This window comes from Elephantulus edwardii, unplaced genomic scaffold (assembly GCF_000299155.1).
Source record: "Elephantulus edwardii isolate Elephantulus edwardi_28Jun2011 unplaced genomic scaffold, EleEdw1.0 scaffold00011, whole genome shotgun sequence".
NCBI lineage: Eukaryota > Metazoa > Chordata > Mammalia > Macroscelidea > Macroscelididae > Elephantulus > Elephantulus edwardii.
Genome location: NW_006399761.1, coordinates 184787 through 198215, shown reverse-complemented (window position 1 = coordinate 198215; position 13429 = coordinate 184787). Strand labels below are relative to the sequence as shown.

General features: G+C 53.3%; 1 protein-coding gene across 1 annotated transcript in view; it reads left to right on the top strand.

Annotated features, from left to right (window-relative positions):
- HK2 (hexokinase 2) overlaps window positions 1-13429 on the top strand; it is a 46427-nt gene that overhangs the window by 14945 nt on the left and 18053 nt on the right. The window contains exons 2-3 of the mRNA XM_006880822.1: window positions 1022-1184; window positions 11840-11988. Of these exons, the coding sequence (XP_006880884.1) occupies window positions 1022-1184; window positions 11840-11988 (312 nt within the window). The remainder of the gene's footprint in view (window positions 1-1021; window positions 1185-11839; window positions 11989-13429) is intronic.

The window sequence follows — 13429 nt, the reverse complement described above, 5'->3', positions numbered from 1 at the left end:
GTGCTGGGTGACCACGTGGTAAGGGGGCCGTCTGTTCCCACAACTGTGCTGGGTGACCAGGTGGGAAGTGGGCCGTCTGCTCCCAGGACTGTGCTGGGTGACCAGGTGGGAAGTGGGCCGTCTGCTCCCAGGACTGTGCTGGGTGACCATGTGGTAAGGGGGCTGTGCTGGGTGACCAGGTGGGAAACGGGCATCTGCTCCCCAGGACCAGCCAGAGTACACTCTGTCAGTGGTCCGGGCAGACTTCTGTCATCTAAGACCAGTCACCTAGCAGAGTGCTGAAAGCACAGTGTCCCAGGCTCAGTCCCAGCTCGGCGTTGGGCTAGTTGGCTTCACTGCCCTGTAGAGTGGAGCCACCAATGCTACCTGCCCCTCAGTGCTGCCCCACCACAGCGCCGCCCCACAGCACTGTCGGGAGGATTAAACAGGGCCTGAGCAAGTATGCAGTGTCACTGCTGCCCCTTACGGCCCCACGGGCCCTTCCCACCCCATGGGCTGTTCCCGGATATTACTGGCAGTTGCCAGTGACCCTGGGCTTTGTTCCATGAACACTGAGATGTGTGAGTCATGGGGTAGTTGTATTCCTGGGCAGCCCGGATGTCATTGGACCTGGACTGGGACATTTCTAGGGTGGTTAACGCTGGCTGGGTCTCAGGGGTCACTGGAGGCTGCTAGAGATGTGCCTGTCACGTGCCAAGTAGGTACAGCCATCTCCTGGGGACCTGCAGGGTCTAGAAGCTCTGGCACCCCACTCTCCTAAAAGCAGTCAGACCCGTGGGGCACACAGTTGTCCGCATGCACGGTGTCAAGGCCAGTCTGTTGAAGCACCAGGGCCTTTGGAAGCTGCTCCTCGGTTCCAGGGTAGCCGACTGGTTACTCTCAGGCTTGCTTTGTGGCGGGGTGGGGTGGCCTCCTCTGTGGAGGCCCCAAGCCTTCCCTTGCAGGGCGCAGTGTGTGGGGTGCCACAGGCCGGCCCTTGGCTCTTCTAACCGGGCCCTCTCCCCTTGGTGTCCCCTTCCAGGTGGACCAGTACCTCTACGACATGCGTCTCTCGGACGAGACGCTTCAGGAGATCTCCAAGCGGTTCCGCAAGGAGATGGAGAAGGGGCTTGGGGCCACCACGCACCCGACAGCCGCAGTGAAGATGCTGCCCACCTTTGTGAGGTCCACTCCGGATGGCACAGGTACTGAGCGCTTCCGTGCAGTGGCTTTGAGGACTCCACAGTCGGGGGGCCACTTGGGGGGGACTGTGCTCTGGGAGCCAAAGTGCTGTGTGTTCCCGTGAAGGCTCTTTGGGTTCACAGCTCAGAAGTCCCCCCAACCCCCAGCTGATGTGAGCACAGGGCATTGAAGGGGAGTGTGTGTGGGTGACTGGAAGGTTGGAAGGCAGATGGCCTGGGGGATCAAGGTGCCCATCAGGTTCCACTGCTGGGAGTAGACTTGCCGATCCTGGAAACTATCTGCTTTCTCCCCCTGTGTTGAGAAGGGCCGCGTGGCCCAGCGTGGGAGAATGGGCGCCTTGTTGGGGCACTTGCTGTGACGTCACGTGACACCATGGTGATGGAGAGGAGCTGTACACACACACACACCCGCCGCGGGTCCAGCATCTCCAACCTCCTCTACTGTACGCACTGCCATACCCTGAATGGTCCCGGGGAACCAACAGCAAATTGTTTCTAGATGGTTCCTTGAGCTTTATGAAAACAGGAGGACCAGAAGTTCCCGTAAACTTGGGGAAACGGAAGAGCCACGATGTGCGCTGGACTCTGAGCCTTCTGGTAAAGAGCCTGTTAAACTCTGTTGGGTCCACATGTGATTCCACACACCCAGCAATTACAGAACGCGGTTAGATGGTGCCGGTGGAGGTCAGGCTGGAGAGGCAGGCCTGGGCAGGGTCACAGGAAGCCTGGGACACACACGTAAAAGCTCTGCTTGTTGTACAGTATTGGTGGGAGGCGGACATTAGTGAGGGGGCAGCAGAAGCGTCCTGGGTGACGTCCAGCCGCAGCGTGTGAGGAGGGAGGTGGGGGGCACAGAAGACAGGATTCCCAGGTGGGGCCGAGGTGTCCATTTCAGTGTCTGGGGGTGGGGGATGCCTTCCTAGAGGAGGAGCAGGAAATGGACTGGATCAGATCCACATAATCCTCATAGAGACCCTTCATCTTAGAGATGAAAGCCCTCGAGGGCCTGTGAGGAGTGACGGACAGATACCCACTTCTTGAAGGGGCAGCTGCCAGGACAGAGGTGGATGACCAGGAAACACAGGGTCTTGGCACTTAGGAGGGAGTCCTCCCAAGAGGTGGTCATCACTGGTGAGGCGTGTGGTCATAAGGGTGAGGCCGCGGTGTGTCCCTGTGCCCAGGGCCGGCACTCTTTCCAGCTCTGTGTCCTTGAGGCCACCTCCGGGTCCTCCCAGGGGCCGGGAGACCTGGCTTGCTGACTGTATGATTCCTGAAACACGGGCTGCAGCCTGGACCGAAGGCCTGGTGCGTTCTCTATAAAAAGCCGCCTGTCTCTGGGCTCTTCCTCTGGATAACCTTAGATGGTCCTTTGAACTGCCACTCCCTCTGGCTGGTAAACACACTCCTGAATTCTTTCAAGTGCTGATAAAGCTCCAGCTCCTCATGGCCAAGGCTTTGTCCCTGGTTCCCACAGCACCAGCCCAAACGAACTCCCCAAATATTTCTCCGGTGCGTAACAGCCCGAGAGCTAGTCTGAGTCCTTGTGAGTATGAGTATCACATCGATTGTTTTCTTTAAGATTGTAAGACCTTGTAAAGTAGGTGAACAGCTTACAATTGTGTTAAGATTTTGAAGCTTGTGTAGTCTTTTCTTTTGCTTGAGGTCACCCAGCTGAGGAGAGGTGGGTCCAGGGCTCCTGCAGGAGACAGAGGGTAGGAGTGAGGGTCCTCTGATCCAGAACCAGGTGTGTCTTTGCTCTTCTCCCCATTCGTTCTAGGCAGGGAGAACAAAGGTTATCTTTCTCCTTTTACTTTTTAAAAAAAATTTTATTATTTTGTGTGTGTGTACCGTCAATGAGGTCTGACTGGTACAGGAGATTGTCCCTCCTTGTCCAGCAGAGCATCTGGTGTATTCGAACTGCTCACCTCTGGGATTGTAGTGCAGCTTCTTGCCACTAGGCCACCAGAGCTTGCCTTTAAGAGAACAGTGTTTATTCTCAAATTGTCAAGTCTCTGCTCTTCAAATCTTGAAAAAATATTTTTTAAAATAGAATTTTTGACACTCACTCACACACCCACCGGCTAAGCCAAACAGAGCTTGTCAGAGCAGTTGAAATCAAGAGCGTGGTTACTAAAACTCACGCACTTATTAAACGTTAGAGAATTGTGCAAAATACTCTATTGCAACTATCGCACAAATTCTCACAATCATCTGATGACAGTTCTCTGGTTTTCATTTGCTTGAAAAAGGAGATTTGATAATTTGCCCAAAGTCACAGCAAAGTTAGTGCCAGTTTGGAGATTTGAACCCGGGACGCTCTCTGCCAGAGCTTGAACCCTTAAGTGATTCCTCTTTGTGTCTTATGTCAGATCTCCTCTTGGCTAATCCTATGGCTTTCTAGTTCCCTTGGCGACTCGGGCTGCCTGGTCTGTGGTCCAGCAGAGCCCCCTCGCTGCCTGGGTCTGGTGTAGGCTCAGCCTGAGAAAATGATGCTTGTGGAGCTAAGGTTTGCACGGAGGAAGGGTTGGGATGATGCTGGGTCATCTAACGTACGGTAAAGGGAGGCTGGTGGTAGGTGAGGCCGAAAGACGTCCTTATCTTGGTTGCTCGGCATTGTAGGTGTATCAGCAGCCAGTCAACTGAGACGCATATTAACAGCTTGCGCACGTGCAAGTTAATAAGTAAATTTATGTGGTGCCTGCAGTGTAAGTTCAAGATCGTTTTGATAAATAGCCTCTATAGTAGTTGGCGTTTATTAAACGTTTACGTAGGGCAGGCGTTATCTCAAACACCCTTCACACTCATGGATGGGGTCCTGACAGATCGCACCGTCCTCGCCTCCACGAGAAACAACAGCGTCACTTGCTGGAGCAGAGGGAACTCTGCGAGGAAGCTTTCTGGGTCCTTGCAAAGCCGTGTGACCACCTGGCCTCCTGGGCCGAGGCCGGGGGTCTGGCCTGGGTCGCCGTCTTCAGCGCACACAATGCCCAGGAAGGGCATTGTTTTTCTGCACGAGAAGGTGTTTGCCCTCCGAGGGGTTCTTGGCTTCAGCTAGTCCTGTGTCCTCCATGGACTGCCTGGGCGCCATTTGAACTGCCAGCCTTTAAGCCTGCAGGACCTTTCTTCTAAGAAAGGTTACTACAAGGACAGGTCAAATCGGCCAAGAGTGTTTGCAGGCCACGCTTCCCGAGACCCTGATGAGGTGTTCACAGAAAGCACCTGTCTTCTCCAGTCCTGGCAAGGATTCTGTGATTGAAAAGAGAACCTGCTGGGAGATCCATCTCACTCTTGTCCCCTTTCAGAAAATGCACGGACCTTGTCAGGTGCCAGGCACCTGGTGATGCATGATTTTAGCAGTTGCTGGGGTCCTCACCCTTGGGCCAAGTGACTGATGTCACCTCAGCTCACTTGCCTTTGGACAGCATGTTCGAGTGGCCAGACAAAAGCCATTTCAACCCTCAGCTGTCCCCTGTGACCAGAGGAGCTCCCAGGAAAAATGGAAACTCCTTTATCTTGCTGACCTTATATATTTGATAAGCTCCGTTCTGAACGAGGGCAGGATGGGAAATGAGCCGGAAAGCAAACTGGGCCATGGGACCAACTTGAAAGCCGATTGCTGGGCCTTTTTGGGAGGCAGCCCCCCCCACCCCGGGCCGTGTCCTGTGGCCTGGGGCCAGGATTATTCCTTTGAGGACTTTTTCTGTCTTTCATGGACTACTTTTTAGAGTAGTTTTTGGTTTACAGAAAGATTGAGTTGAAAGTTCAGGTGTTCCTCTATGCCTGTCCTTCTCTCCTGTCCTTTACGTCCTGCATTGGCTGGAGGCATTTGTTGTAGTTGATGAGCCAGTGTTTTTGTTATGTGTCGTCTAGTCGACCATGACTCATAGCGAGTGACCCGTGTACAACAGCTTCTGAACCCTGCCCTGTCCAGCACACCTAATCCACCACCCCATTTATCATGCCAGCCCATCTCATCTGAAGTCTTCCTCTTCTGCGCTGTTCCTCTATCCTTGCGTCCAAGGAGCAGCCTGGCTTCACCCTCTCCAGGACAGGCCTGTTAGTTCTCTTGGCAGTCCACGGGATGTTCACTACTCTTCAGCACCACACCTCAAAGGCATCGATTGTTCTTCTGTCACCCTTAGTCACTGTCCAGTATGGATATGTAATTATTCATGCTTTGTGCAGTCCTATAAAACAAACCCCAGCCAAGCTCTGCTGTCCAGTTGAGTCTGACTGTGATGACCGTGTGTTTCACAGAGGACAACTGCTGGCTGGGGTTGAGCTGGTGGCTATTTTTCCGGTGTGGGAAGCATGCCACGTGGCCTTTCATCTGCAGTGGCCCTGGGGTTGGGCGGAGATTGAGGGGCTGGGGGAGGTCCCCCACAGCCAGAACTTTAGGGCCCAACTGTGAATCCTTTAGGTTAGCAGTCGACTTCCAACTGCCTGTGACACTCGGTGACCTAGACGGGGCTCTGGGCAGTGACAAAGGTATGCCATCTACCTAGGTCTATGCGTGCTATGTAGTCATCATGATAGTATCGTGTAGAATCATTTCATGGCTTTAAAATGTCCTGTGTTCCACCTGCTCGTTCCTCTCTCCCATCCTCTATAGCTGTCAGGTGCCGTTGGGTCGAGTATGACTCCTAGCGACCTGAACCCTGGCTTATCCTGGGCCAACCTCACAACCTTGAGCCCATTGCGGCAGTCACTGTGACAGTCCACCTGGTTGAGGGTCTTCCTCTCCTTTGCTGACCCTCCACCCTTCAAGGAGTAACCTCCTAACAACATGCCCGGTACATGCAACAAAGCTTGGTTTTGTTGGCCTCCCAGGAGCATTCTAGCTGCACCCTCTCCAAAACATATCTCTTCGTTCTCTTGGCCCTTCATGGCTACTCAGTGCTCTTTACCGCCACCGCAGCTCAAAGGCATCAAGTCTTCTCTTCATTCTTATTCATTGTCAAGCTTTCAGATGCATAGCGAGTAGCTGGAAAAAAAAACCAACAACCCAAAACCCCCATATCCTGAATCAGGCACACCTTAGTTCTCAGAATAGCATCAGTGCGCCTCAGTACCCTGACCGCAGACATTCCCAGGATGATAGTTCTCCCTGTCTCCTGACTCCTGTTACCAAGGGTAGCAATTGTGGGCCCAACTGTGAATCCCTTTTCCATTTACCCCCTGGCCTGGTAGCTAGCAGTCTGCTTTGGAAGAAGCAAGCGTTGATGGCCTAAGGGGACCTGGTTCTGGCCTTACAAGATTGCCATGAATTGGTCAGCATGAGGGCAGCTGGGCAGCGGTGGGGTGACTTCCTGTCTGTTTCTGGGGAGCTGTGCTTTTAATTGATCAGGCCTAACTGAGAGGTTCTGAGAGATGAAACAGGTTTGTCTGAAGTGTGTGGTAGAGCACCAGTCGTGGCTGCCGTGAAGCCCGCCTCAGTGAGACCTCGTAGGCCTGGGGAGAAGGGCGTGTCACCTTCTCCTGCCTTTGTCACCTCACTGTCCCCTCCCAGCCCTATTCCCAAAGTGGACGGTTGGCTCTGAGAAGAGTGGCTGTCCTGGAGGGAAGGGTTGCAGGTCCTGATAACGTCTCCTCACTTTATGATTTGTTTGCTCCATCCGATCCCGGATCCTGCACTGGGTTACCAGGGCTTCCAGGAACCACGAGGAAGGGCCGGGTGTGGAGCTCCCACGGACCCAGCCTGACCCCAGCCGAGTGACTCAGCATCAGAGACACTTCTGGGGCCCAGGCCAGCTTGGGGATGGCTCTGGGCTTTACACGCCTGATATTGCTGGAGTCTTGATTTGGGGATTATAGCTTTCCTTTTCGTTATTCATCATAGTTGGAAAAGCTCACTGGAGGGCCAGACCTGGATTTGAACCTTGGTTTATACGATTCCAGCCTTGGCTTGCCCATCTGTACAACGGGCACACGGTGTCTGACAGAATTGGTGAAGATTGTGAGAGAACGCTTACAAAGTGCCCCACCCCCGCCAGCAAGGGTAGTTTCTCTTCTGTTCATGACCGTTGTTGGAGCCTTCATCCTAATCTCCCTCCTTCTGTTGGATCTTTTCATTATTTTATTACCCCAGTCTGCAGATGGCAGAAAGTCTGAACTCTGTCCTGGGAACCAGAGAAATGAAACTGGATAAGGAAGTCCAAGATAAATGCAGGGTTTTAGTTATTTATCTTAACCCATCAGTAGTACTTTATTAAGTGCTTAGTGTTTTATTTTATTTTCCAAGAAAATCCAAAAGGAGACTTTGCTTGCTGTCTGTAGTAACAGTGGCCACGCTTAAGAGGAAGGAGGTAGAGGGTCAGAGGAGCCAGCGCACGGACGTGATCTCGTTCCTCGGGAGTTTTAAGCTTATGACATTTCCATGATCTAAAAGATACACTTATCTGAATGGCATGTGTATCAAAAACGAAATGAAGATATAACCATCCAACTGGGCGAAAATCACTGCAGAGGTCTGTCTACCCGACAAAGCCACTTTCCTTCATATACGAAAAGCTCTTTTATACCATAAAGAAAATAAGGCCCAATGAAAAGAAATCAGAAATACAGATGGGAAGTTAAAGGAGTGATGATACTGGGAACCTTGACATTGGTTTGACTGAGCCGAATGTGTGTGAATTGTTAAATGGAAAAACTCATTGGCAGTCTAGGCTTTTCGACAAGTCAGGGTAAAAATGAAATGAAAAATAAGCAGATAGAAAAGAGAGGAGAAGACAATAGTGAATGCTTGAAAAAAGGCACAAATAGACCACTCTTAGGAAGAGAAAAAGGCCACTGAACATCTCAATATCTAATCCTACACCAGTCCTTGGAAAAAGACCTCATGGCAGGAAAGGTGGGCGGTCAAAGAGGAAGTCCCTCTGTCTCTCTGTCTCTGTCTCTCGGTCTCGCTGTCTTTCTTTCCCTGCCCCCCTCCCCCCCAGAAGGTTTCTTCATTGTTGCCTCAGATGCGACCGTCCTTGCTCAACAGAATGTTCTGTCCAGACTTCACTGGGACCTCGGCCAGGTGGCTTTGTGCTTCCTTAAGAAACCTCCTAGACCATGCCAACCACCTGCCCTGCCTAGGCGGCCTGCCCCAACCCCGTCGCTATGTGTGTTCCCCCACCCACGTCTGTGGTGGGTTCTGGAAGGTTCCAGAAGTTCACTGTGGAGGTGGTAGGTCCTGAGCCTGGACTAGGTGGGGTCTGCAGGGGCCACATGATGCAGCATCTGGACTGTGGCTTTGATGGACATCACTGAACCCACCATGGGCGTCCAGAACTGGTCTTAGTGGAAATAACAAGCCGTAGGTGCTTTAGGGACAAGCAGAGCCAGATTCCCACTCATGTACTTTGGACACATTCGGAGAGACCAAGGATTTGAACGGCCTTGTGGTCGACCAGGTGGAGGATCAACAAATCGAGGGAAACTTTCCTTCAGTGCAGCGATCACACCAACGGACATAAATGGCAGGACGGAGCAGGACGGGGTGACATCTCCTCCTCTGCAAAGGTCACCAGGAGTCAGAATCGAGATCATAGCTGGCAGCCACAAGGCTATGCCTGTCTGTTCACGTGGAGTGTTGCCCGTAGCCCCCATCAGCCCCACCAGTGCGGGGAGAAGTGAGGTCCATCTTCTGGTGAGGCGACGGGCTCAGAAAGGCCACAGCCACCGGGTAGTGATGTGTCCACGCTGTTGATGAGGCCTGCCCGTCTGATGCTGGGTCCCCAGAGGTCACCTCAGGTCTTGGCTCCGTTGTCATGTCCAAGCCTCGGGAGCCTCTGGCTGTGGTGACCGTCATGGGTCTGGTCCAGAGCAGTCAGGAGAGTTGGGCCAGCCTCTCTTCCGGGGCTAGAATCACTGTCCTTCCTGTCCCACCTCTCCACCCCCTCAACCCCGTCCATTGAGAAAACCCAACACAATGAACTGTTTGTTGTCTCACAGAGACATTTGGAGAACTCTTAGATACATTTTAGAAAAGAATTACTTGACTTTCATAAAATTCATTTGACATCTATTCATTTTAATCCAGGCATCCTGCTTTGGAAAGAAAAGGAGACTATATATAATATAAGACAGAACCAATATAGGACATTTTAAAAAAATCCTTAGTATCTTTCCTTTTGTCCACTTCTTGTTGGTTGTGAGGGACAGTTTGCAAGTTTTGTTGGTTTGCATACCTGCACATTTTGGTTTACAGCTTTAACTGCATCGATTAGTGGGCTCAATCCCAGTGTCTCCTGGAAACCCCAACTGGAACCTCCCCTCCGCTCGCCCTCAGTGGTGTCCGTCAGGAAATGCTGAGCTGCCCCTCACGGTGCCCCCGGCTCCCGGGGAGGCCCCCTCCAAACCCCAGGGCAGCCTGGCCCTCACTGCCCGCGGCAGCCGACTCAGCGGCTCTGGAGCATTCCAAGCGCCCAGTGCTGATGCAGGCAGTTCCCCCCGGGTTCCCTTTTCACCCCTTGTGGCAGCCGCCACACCGCTTTTCCTGGAATCTGGCTGTGGGCCCACTACAGGGAAGGCCCGGGCGCCCAGCGCCTGGAAGTGTCACCCGCGGGCACAGTGACCTCAGGAGGGGTCAGGGCTGGGCCCGGCGGGCGGTGCACGTGAGCCATCAGGCTCCTGGTGACTCCCCCTGGGAGCAGTGCTGACGCCCCTGGAGCCGGTCCCGAGGGCTCTTGTTGGACGAGGTCCTCCTGTCTCCCTGCCCTTGACTTCGCTTCTTAGCAGTCAGAGCAGCCCTCGCCCTGGGCCCTGGGCCTCGAGTGGGCACTGGGCAGGCTTTGCTGGCAGCTGCCTGACTGTGGACTGTGCCTTGAGCCCTGAGCGCTGGGCGCTGGGACTCCAAGCGTGTTTTCTCATTTTTACCTCCCGGTGATGTGGAGGGCCAGTGCGTGGGCAGTTCCTGGATTACATAGCATTCTGTTCCCAAGGCTGTCTTGAAATAGGGATCATACCTTGGTTTGAATAGCGGGGCACAGCCCTGGATGTTTGTCTGAGTAGAGTGTGTACACTTGTTGCTGTGGAGTGGGGCCAACCCCTGGCTGACCCTCCAGCGCACTTTCCGTAAATCACTCATCAGGGATTGGTTTCTGTGGAGCAGCCGGTGGATTTGAACCAAGTGCAGCTCTTTACCACGCAGCCACCAGACATGTCTATATATAATATAAGCATGCTATATAGACGTTTTTCATGTGTGTGTGTAATCATTAAAGGAGCACTTCCAGATATACTAAGCCGTCTTTAACATTACTCTATTATTAATAATGTTCCGATGCTCATTTGCAGAGTAGCACCATTTATTATTGCAGGTCGTTTTCTGCACCTCCACTTCGTAATGTAATAGGTTTTCTGGAGGTTGATTCACAGATTCTGGGGCTGTACTTAGAACGGGTAGTCACAACCCAGGGACCGTTCCCATTTTACAGCTGACAGGCTGCAGGCCAGGCGTAGTGTGAGGCTCTGGAATCACCAGGCAGCTCTGTGGGGGTTACTGACAAGCCCCCCCTCCCCACGGATCTGTCCCCACCAGGACGGGGTGGGGGTTCTGTTGGATGCTGTCTCTGTGGGTGACTTGCGTGGTGGTTTCTGGGGTAAAGTTGGAGCTACTGAGGGGACATGGGCACAGACGGACCCCTTGCTGGTCTCCTGACCCTCAGTTGCCATTCCCCTTTGAGGAACGTGCCAATGATGGGATCCCGGGACATCACTTGTCTTCTGGAAAGTGTGGGGAGAGAGCAGAACCGTTACCCGTTCAAGAGGCTGTTCTGGAGTGGGCCCACCTTTCCCCGAGCCCCTGCCTGACCCGCCTGCCCACTGTCCGGTCCTGGCCGTCCAGCCTCTTCAGCACTTTCATTCTGTGCCCACATTTCTGTCTCGAATCTGGAGACTTCCGCTCTGCACCCCTGGTTTCCGAGAGGGAAGGAGCCTTGCGAGGCCTCTGGCCCATGTGTGTCTGGCTACGTTTTTGGAGTTCCACTTTTCCTTCCTCTTCGGCTTTGCGGCTGGTTTGAGCGAGTCAGCATTCTTGGGAGGGAGAGGGGTAAATTCTCTTCAGGGCCTCTGCTTGGCTAATTGGCCAAGCCCCTTCATCTGGGGAAAGTGGAAGGTCAGAGAGTGAGGAAGACACACAAGATGTCCAGACCCAGTGACCGTCACAGTGGGCCGGAGCACGGCCGAGGTGATGAGGATGGCGCTGGATAGGCAGGGGTGGCTCAGAGCTGCTGTTCGCTGGACAGCCCAGCTGGACCCCATTCCGCTGCCTCATGTGACCCTTCACCCTGCCTGAGGCCATTTCCAGCGTGGTATGCAAACAGGATAAATTCTGTATGTGATTGTGATTTGGCAGGAAGCCCAGGGGCCCCCAGCCCTGGAAGCGACCTGCTGGCTGCCCTGGGGTGTGAAGCTCTTGACTGAGGATGAAGGCCAGGAAGGGGCGGGTGTGCTGCTCCACAGTCGGCTGCTGTCAAGGGTGAGCCGTGTCTTTGGACAGCCTCAGAAAGGCCACCTCAAAGAGCTGAGCGTTGGAAAGTCCTCCACACATGCGTGTGTGTAGCCTGACAGAAGCCGCCGTCCAGAGCGGGTCCCTCTCCACCCGGGGAGGTGTCACAGGTTTCAAACTGTGGTCTCTGTGAAGTTAATAACAGCCCCCCTTCTCTCCCCAGAACATGGCGAGTTCCTGGCCCTGGACCTTGGAGGGACCAACTTCCGGGTGCTGTGGGTGAAAGTAACGGACAATGGCCTCCAGAGGGTGGAGATGAAGAACCAGATCTACGCCATCCCCGAGGACCTCATGCGGGGCAGCGGTACCCAGGTACCCCCTTCTCCCTGCCCTGTCCCCTGTCCAGGCGGGAGCTGCTCCTCTGAGGCCTGGACAGAGGAGCCAGGCCTGTATCTTGGTCGCTCTCTCTGGGCCCAGAGGCTGGGCTGGTTGGCTTCGTCCTCTTCCTGCAGGCAGGGAGCATGGGCGTGAGGCCCCAGGGCTTTGGCTGTGCTGAGTTGAGGTGTCGTTGCGTGAGGACAGAACCAGCCCCGTTGTCTCTGTTAGCTTGTTCTTTCCCCTCCTGGCTGGCTAACACAAGTCTTACACAAGGGCAGCGAGGCTATTGATAAAACACTGAAAAACCCAGCAGGGCCCGTGGTGACCACCATGTGTTCCAGCAGTGGCCCCAAGCCACAGGGGCCATTCTTACTTAGTAAGCGGTTTCCGTGGACCCGTGGCGTCTACAGGTGTGCTTTGTACCCACATACTCAGTGGAAAGAATGAGTCGGGAAAAGCATGGGAGCCTCCTCCCATTGCTGCCTTTACAACGAGCGGCGGTGGGCTCCTGAGGCAGGCCCGAGTCCTTACTACAGTTCGAATCTAACTCCTGCCAGAATCAAAGCCATCATTCTTTCAAGGGCTTGGAAAGCTCAGCTGGACGGCCAGGACACAAGCTCACGTGCACCCAGATATGTACGTCTCAGAAAGCACGCTTGTTCTAGAGAACTTGTGATGATTAGGAGAATTTGTGGAGTGTCTGGCTTCTGAGGGTGCCAGGTCTGGGCTGGACAGCTCTGGAATGACATTCTAATGCCGTGCTCACATCAGCTCCCCTGGTTTCCCCCACTGAGCTGGAGATGATAAAGAAACTTCTCCATACAATACAAAGTGGTATTTACACACACACCCACACACAGAGTTTATGAGACCCGCATAGAAGAAGCTCTAGGGTACATAGAAGGACTTGGAACTATCTAGAAAAATGCTATGTCACAATGAATCTGAAAACTAGGACATGTGAAACTCTGATGGCTATATGGTACCTGCCTCATCTTAAGAACCCTGGTGACTGAATGAGATGTGTTGGGCTGCTCACCAAAAGGTTTGGTAGTTCGAATCCACCAGCCACTCTGTGGGAGACGAGGGGGCCATTTGTTCCTGTTGAGATTTACAGTCTCGGAATCCTGATGGAGGGTCGCTGTGACTTATTTGGTGGTGGGTTAATTTTAATCTCGGATTCACCCTGAGTCAGGGCAAGAACATCCTATGTCTGAAAGCAACAGAAAACTCAGCCCGGAGTCCGGAAGGAAGTCCACAGTGGCTGTGTAAGCAGCCCTTCCCCTTCTCTATTTTGCTCTTAGATAGATGTAAGTTATCTTTTAAATGAAGGAAAAGAAATAAATTTTAAATACAATGTGGAAGGACAGTGAAGGAGAGGAAGACCCTTGACCAGGTGGATTGACATGGTGACTGCTGCAGTGGGCTCTTGTGT